At 44.3% G+C, this 7,968-nt stretch overlaps 1 protein-coding gene across 2 annotated transcripts in view; it reads left to right on the plus strand.

The window, feature by feature from the left end:
* Positions 1 to 5,704, plus strand: part of LOC137333958 (hyaluronidase-4-like) — a 30,790-nt gene extending 25,086 nt beyond the window's left edge. For both annotated transcript variants that reach the window (XM_067998322.1, XM_067998323.1), the window contains exon 4: positions 4,579 to 5,704. In XM_067998322.1, coding sequence (XP_067854423.1) covers positions 4,579 to 4,974 — 396 coding nt within the window. In that variant the 3' untranslated portion in view covers positions 4,975 to 5,704. The remainder of the gene's footprint in view (positions 1 to 4,578) is intronic.
* The last annotated feature ends 2,264 nt before the right edge of the window (positions 5,705 to 7,968 follow it).

Here is a 7,968-nt window from a genome sequence, read left to right on the forward strand (position 1 = left end):
GTCCAATCAGTCCCACTCCCCTGCTCTTTCCCCATAGCCCTGCAAATTTCTCCTTTACAAATATTTATCCAATTCCCATTTGAAAGTTATTATTGAATCTGCTTCCACCGCCCTTTCAGGCAGCGCATTCCGGATCAGAACAACTCGCTGCTTAAAAACCAATTCTTCTCCTCGTCTCCCCTCTGGCTCTTGTGACAGGAGAAAGGTGTGGACATCTGTGCTTTATCGCAGGGAGGATCGAGTAAAGAATCATAGAATTCCTTTTTATCCAATTTCTTTTTGAAAGTTGTGACGGAATCTGCCTCCACCACCCCCTCGGGCAGTGCATTCCAGATCATAACCACTCGCTGTGTAAAAAAGTTTCTCCTCATGTTGCCTTTGGTACTTTTGTCAATCACCTTAAATCTGTGTCCTCTGGTTCTCAACCCTTCCACCAATGGGAACAGTTTCTCTTTATTTACTTTATCTAAAACCGACATGATTTTGAACATTTCTATCAAATCTCCTCTCGACCTTCTCTGTTCTAAGGAGAACAACCCCAGCTTCTCCAGTCTATCCACATAACTGAAGTCCCTCATCCCTGGAATCATTCTAGTAAATATTTTCTGCACCCTCTCTAAGGCTTTCACATCTTTCCTAAAGTGCAGTGTCCAGAATTGGACACAATACACCAGTTGTGGCCGAACTTACTTGAATGATTCCAGGGATGAGGGACTTTAGTAACGTGGATAGACTGGAGAAGCTGGGATTGTTCTCCTTGGAACAGAGAAGGTTGTGAGGAGATTTGATCGAGGTATTCAAAATCATGAAGGTTCTCGACAGAGTAGATAGAGAGAAACTGTTCCCATTGGTGGAAGGGTCAAGGACCAGAGGACACAGATTTAAGGTAATTGGTAAAAGTACCAAAGGTGACATGAGGAAAAAAGTTTTTACACAGCGAGTGGTTAGGATCTGGAATGCACTGCCCGAGGGGGTGGTGGAGGCAGATTCAATCATGGCCTTCAAAAGGGAATTGGATAAGTACTTGAAAGGAAAAAATTTGCAGGGCTACTGGGAAAGGGCGGGGGAGTGGGACTAGCTGGATTGCTCTTGCATAGAGCCGGCACGGACTCGATGGGCCGAATGGCCTCCTTCCATGCTGTAACCTTTCTATGATTCTATGAACCAGTGTTTTATAAAGGTTCAACATAACTTCCTTGCTTTTGTACTCTATGCCTCTATTTATAAAGCCCAGGATCCCGTATACTTTTTTAACCACTTTCTCAACCTATCCTGTCACCTTCAAAGATTTCTGCACATATACCCCCAGGTCTCTCTGTTCCTGCACCCACTTTAGAATTTGCCTTTTAGTTTATATTGCCTCTCCTCGTTCTCCCTGCCAAAATGTATCACTTCGCACTTCTCTGTGTTAAATTTCATCTGCCACGTGTCCGCCCATTCCACCAGCCTGTCTATATCCTCTTGAAGTCTATCACTATCCTCCTCACTGTTCACTACACTTCCAAGTTTTGTGTCATCTGCAAATTTTGAAATTGTGCCCTGTACTCCCAAGTCCAAGTCATTAATATATATCAAGAAAAGCAGTGGTCCCAGCACCGACCCCTGGGGAACACCACTGTACACCTCCCTCCAGTCCGAAAAACAACCGTTCACCACTACTCTCTGCTTCCTGTTACTTAGCTAATTCTGTATCCATTCTGTCACTGCCCCTTTTATTCCATGGGCTTCAATTTTGATGACAAGCCTATTATGTGGCACTTTATCAAACGCCTTTTGGAAGTCCATATACACCACATCAACCACATTGCCCTCATCGACCCTCTCTGTTACCTCATCAAAAAACTCAATCAAGTTAGTTATACACGATTTGCCTTTAACAAATCCGTGCTGGCTTTCCCGAACCATCTCCTCTTTAAAGACCGCCCATTGTTCGATTCCAGTTTTGCCTGCCAATCTTTGATTCCAGTTTACCTCGGGCCAGATTCGTTCTCAAACCACTGAAATTAAGTATTTTTACTCTCGATTGCTTCTTGTCATTTTCCATAATTAATCTAAACCTTATGATATTATGATCGCTGTTCCCTAAATGTTCCCCCACTTACACTTGCTCCACTTGATCTGCCTCATTCCCAGGAACCAGATCTGGTAAAACCTCCTTCCTCATTTGTCTGGAAACGTACTGGTCAAGAAAGTTCCCTTGAACACACTTCAAAAATTCCTCCCCCTCTTTGCGCCTTTACACTGTTACTATCCCAAAGCCTCTCAGGATTATAGAATCATAGAATCGAACAAGGTTACAGCATGGAAGGAGGCCATTCAGCCCATCGAGTCTGTGCCGGCTCTATGCAAGAGCAATCCAGCTAGTCCCACTCCCCTGCCCTATCCCCGTAGCCCTGCAAATTTTAGTAACGGTTTTAAGAGGGTGAATAGTGAAAGCTTATTCCATTGGTTGGTGAATCAGACAACAGGAGAACTTGCAATTCTAGAGCACCTTTCACAAAGCGATTTACAACCAATTAATGATTCTGAAGTGTAATCTGTTCTTTTGTAGGAAAAACATAACAGCCAATTTGCACACAGCAAGATCCCAGCAATGAGATAAATGACCGGTTAAACTCTTTTAGTGATGTTGGTTGAGGAATTAATATTGGCCCAGGATACCAGGGGGATCTTCCCTGCTCTTCTTTGAATAGTGGCCGTGGGATCTTTTATATCCACCTGAGAGGGCAGATGGGGCCTCAGTCTAACATCTCATCCGAAAGACGGCAACTCCGACAGTGCGGCGCTCCCTCAGTACCGACCCTCCGACAGTGCGGCGCTCCCTCAGTACCGACCCTCCGACAGTGCGGCGCTCCCTCAGTACCGACCCTCCGACAGTGCGGCGCTCCCTCAGTACCGACCCTCCGACAGTGCGGCGCTCCCTCAGTACCGACCCTCCGACAGTGCGGCGCTCCCTCAGTACCGACCCTCCGACAGTGCGGCGCTCCCTCAGTACCGACCCTCCGACAGTGTGGCGCTCCCTCAGTACCGACCCTCCGACAGTGCGGCGCTCCCTCAGTACCGACCCTCCGACAGTGCGGCGCTCCCTCAGTACCGACCCTCCGACAGTGCGGCGCTCCCTCAGTACCGACCCTCCGACAGTGCAGGGCTCCCTCAGTACTGACCCTCCGACAGTGCGGCGCTCCCTCAGTACTGACCCTCCGACAGTGCGGCGCTCCCTCAGTACCGACCCTCCGACAGTGCGGCGCTCCCTCAGTACCGACCCTCCGACAGTGCGGCGCTCCCTCAGTACTGACCCTCCGACAGTGCGGCGCTCCCTCAGTACTGACCCTCCGACAGTGCGGCGCTCCCTCAGTACTGACCCTCCGACAGTGCGGCGCTCCCTCAGTACTGACCCTTCGACAGTGCGGCGCTCCCTCAGTACTGACCCTCCGACAGTGCGGCGCTCCCTCAGTACCGACCCTCCGACAGTGCGGCGCTCCCTCAGTACTGACCCTCCGACAGTGCGGCGCTCCCTCAGTACTGACCCTCCGACAGTGCGGCGCTCCCTCAGTACTGACCCTCCGACAGTGCGGCGCTCCCTCAGTACTGACCCTCCGACAGTGCGGCGCTCCCTCAGTACTGACCCTCCGACAGTGCGGCGCTCCCTCAGTACTGACCCTCCGACAGTGCGGCGCTCCCTCAGTACTGACCCTCCGACAGTGCGGCGCTCCCTCAGTACTGCACTGAAGTGCCTGTCTGGATTTTGTGCTCACTTCTCTGGGGTGGGACTTGAACCCACGACCTTCTGACTCAGAGACCAAAGTTCCAAATGAGCCATGGCTGACAATTGAAGAGCAACAAAGTTCTGGGAACAGCCAGGTTTACCCGAAAGGGTTAAATTATGAGGCCAGTTTGCATAGACTGGGCTTGTATTCCCTTGTGTTTAGGAGATTAAGGGATGATCTAATTGGGGTGTTCAAGATGATTAAAGGATTTGATCGGGTCGGTAGGGAACCAAAGCGGCTAGATGGAATCAAGATACAGATCAGCCAAAGGAACATAAGAAATAGGAGCAGCTGTAGGCCATTCGGCCCCTCAAACCTGCTCCGCCATTCAATCAGATCATGGCTGATCTTCAACCTAAACTCCACTTTCCTGCCCGATCCCCATATCCCTTGATTCCCCTCGAGTCGAAAAATCTATCGATCTCAGCCTTGAATAAATTCAATGACTGAGCATCCACAGCCCTCTGGGGTAGAGAATTCCAAAGATTCACAACCCTCTGAGTGAAGAAATTCCTCCTCATCTCAGTCTTAAATGGCCGACCCCTTATCCTGAGACTATGCCCTCTAGTTCTAGACTCTCCAGCCAGGGGAAACAGCCTCTCAGCATCTACCCTGTCAAACCCCCTCATAATCGTATATGTTTCAATGAGATCAACTCTCATTCTTTCAAACTCCAGAGAGGATAGGCCCATGATCTAATTGAATGGCAGAACAGGCTGGTGGGGCTGAATGGTCTCCTCCTGTTCCAACGGATCGCTGGGGCCTTCACCCGCACTGTAAATAATGCGTATATTTCTTTCTCTCTCTGCAGGCTCGTTGCCAGCACGTGCAGAACTACGTGAGGCAAATGCTGGGGCCTTATGTTCTGAACGTCACTATTGCTGCCCAGGTTTGCAGCCACTTTCTGTGCAGTAAACATGGCCGGTGTCGCCGCCGGGACCCTGAGGGCAACACTTACTTACACTTGAACAAAAGGTCCTTTCAGATAATCGAACAGACTGACCACAGCTCGCTGAGGGTTTACACCAAAGGCGAATTAAGCTCTGCAGACAAGCGCCAATTGAAACAAGAATTTATATGTCACTGCTACAAGGGCTGGAAGGGCAAATACTGCGGTCGGCCGAAGAGCCCTGGCCTGAGGTGTCATGGAGGAAGCCCTCTGTTCATTGCTGCTCTGTCTTTGCTGATGATGTGGTTCCTCCCCTGACATATTCACCTTTTACACAATGAAGTGCAATTTCCTGAAACTTGAAAAATTTACCCTGACGTTAACTGTGCCTTAGTGTGTCGGCAGACAGACACACACACACACAGATAGACACACACACACACACACACACAGATAGACACACAGACACACACACACACACAGATAGACACACACACACACACACACACACATAGACACACAGACACACACAGACAGACACACACACATACATACACACACATACATACACAGACACACGCACACAGACAGACACACATACATAGACACAGACACACACACAGATACACACACAGACACATACAGACAGACATACACACAGATACACAAACAGACACACACACAGACACACTAACACAGACATACACACACACAGGCACATAGACACAGACACATACACACACAGACACATACACGCATATACACACACACACAGATACACATAAACACACACAGCAGCAAGTGGTAGATTGAGAGTGACTGATAACCATGCAAATGGTGTGAGTGGAGATGTGATCATGTCGGGTTTCACCTGGATTCAGTTTCTGCCTCTACGCCCGGATAATCTGATTGGAAATTGGATAGAACGAGTCGGGTTTTAAGTAGCTGCGTTTTAAACGTGATTGTGTGTGACTGAGCTGTTGCTTTAAAAACAAATGCCAGAAACAAGTGGATTAAATACCAGGTGGACACCTGGACAAGATCAAAATTTTCCTCGTGTTTGATGGTAATGTAATTCCATGAATTAAAAATGTAAATGAATTGCAGTGGGTAAAGGGAGATGGGCAGTGAGTTACAGAGAGGGTAGTTCACAGATAGCCACAGGTAATGGTGAATATAGTGCACAGTGTAAATCAGATACAGATAATAGTGAACATAGTCCAGAGTATAAATCAGATACGGGTAATGGTAAATTAGTCCACAATGTAAATCAGATACAGATAATGGTGAATATCGTACACAGTGTAAATCAGATACAGATAATGGTTTATTAGTCCACAGTGTAAATCAGATACGGATAATGGTGAATATAGTACGCAGTGTAAATCAGATACAGATAATGGTGAATATCGTACACGGTGTAAATCAGATACAGATAATGGTGAATATAGTACGCAGTGTAAATCAGATACAGATAATGGTGAATATAGTACGCAGTGTAAATCAGATACAGATAATGGTGAATATAGTACGCAGTGTAAATCAGATACAGATAATAGTGAATATAGTCCTCACTGTTAATCAGATACAGGTAATGGTAAATATAGTACGCAGTGTAAATCAGATACAGATAATGGTGAATATAGTAAACAGAGTAAATCAGATACAGGTAATGGTGAATATAGTCCACAGTGTTAATCGGATACGCAAAGAATTGGCGAATATCGTGCACAGTGTAAATCAGATACACAAATTATTGGTGAATATAGTATAAAGTGTAAATCAGGCACAGAATGTATTGCTGAATACAGTACACAGTGACAATCAGATCCAGAATGTATTGGTGAATATAGTACACAGTGTAAATCATATACAGATGATGGTGAACAGAGTAAACAGTGTAAATCAGATACAGATAATGGTGCATATCGTACACAGTGTAAATCAGATACATATAATAGTGAATATAGCGCACAGTGTAAATCAGATACAGAAATATTGGTGAATATAGTGCACAGTGTAAATCAGATACAGAAAGTATTGGTGAATATAGAACATAGTGTAAATCAGATACACATAATGGTGAATATAGCATACAGTGTAAATCAGATACAGAAAGTATTGGTGATTATAGTACATACCGTAAATGAGATACAGATAATGGTGAATATACAGCCCACAGTGTAAATCAGATACAGAAAGTATTACTGAATATAGTACACTGTAAATCAGATACACATAATGGTGTATATAGTACACAGTTTAAATCAGATACAGAAAGTATTGGTGAATATAGTACACTGTAAATCAGATACACATAATGGTGTATATAGTACACAGTTTAAATCAGATACAGAAAGTATTGGTGAATATAGTACGGAGTGTAAATCAGATACAGATAATGGTGTACATAGTACACAGTTTAAATCAGATACAGATAATGGTGACTGTAGCACACAGTGTAAATCAGATACAGAAAGTATTGGTGAATATAGAACACAGTGTAAATAAGATAGAGTAAGTATTGGTGAGTATAGTGCACAGTTTAAATCAGATAAAGTTAAAGGTAAATATAGTACACAGTGTAAATCATGTCCTATAGCACACTGTGTGAATCAGAAACAGAAATTATTGGTAAATTTATTACATACTGTTAAATCAGATACGGATAATGGTGAATATAGTACACAGTGTAAATCGGATACAGAAAGTATTGGTGAATATAGTACACAGTGTAAATCAGATACATATAATGGTGAACAGAGTACACAGTGTAAATCAGATACGGATAATGGTGCATATCATACACAGTGTAAATCAGGTACAAATAATGGTGAATGTAGTACACAGTGTAAATCAGATACAGATAATGGTAAATATAGTACACAGTGTAAATCAGATACAGAAATATTGGTGAATATAGTGCACACTGCAAATAAGATACAGAAATATTGGTGAATAGAGTGCACACTGCAAATAAGATACAGAAATATTGGTGAATATAGTGCACACTGTAAATAAGATACAGAAATATTGGTGAATATAGCGCACACTGTAAATAAGATACAAGAAGTATTGGTTAATAATGTACACAGTGTAAATCAAATACAGAAAGTGTTGGTGAACATAGTACACAGTGTAAATCAGATACATATAATGGTGAGTATAGCACACAGTGTTAATCAGATACAGAAGGTGTTGGTGAATATGAAACACAGTGAAAATCAGATACAGATAATGGTGAATATAGTAAAAAGTGTAAAACAGATACACAAAGTGTTGCTGAACATAGAACACAGTGTATTTCAGATA

This window comes from Heptranchias perlo, chromosome 17, assembly GCF_035084215.1.
Source record: "Heptranchias perlo isolate sHepPer1 chromosome 17, sHepPer1.hap1, whole genome shotgun sequence".
Lineage (NCBI taxonomy): Eukaryota > Metazoa > Chordata > Chondrichthyes > Hexanchiformes > Hexanchidae > Heptranchias > Heptranchias perlo.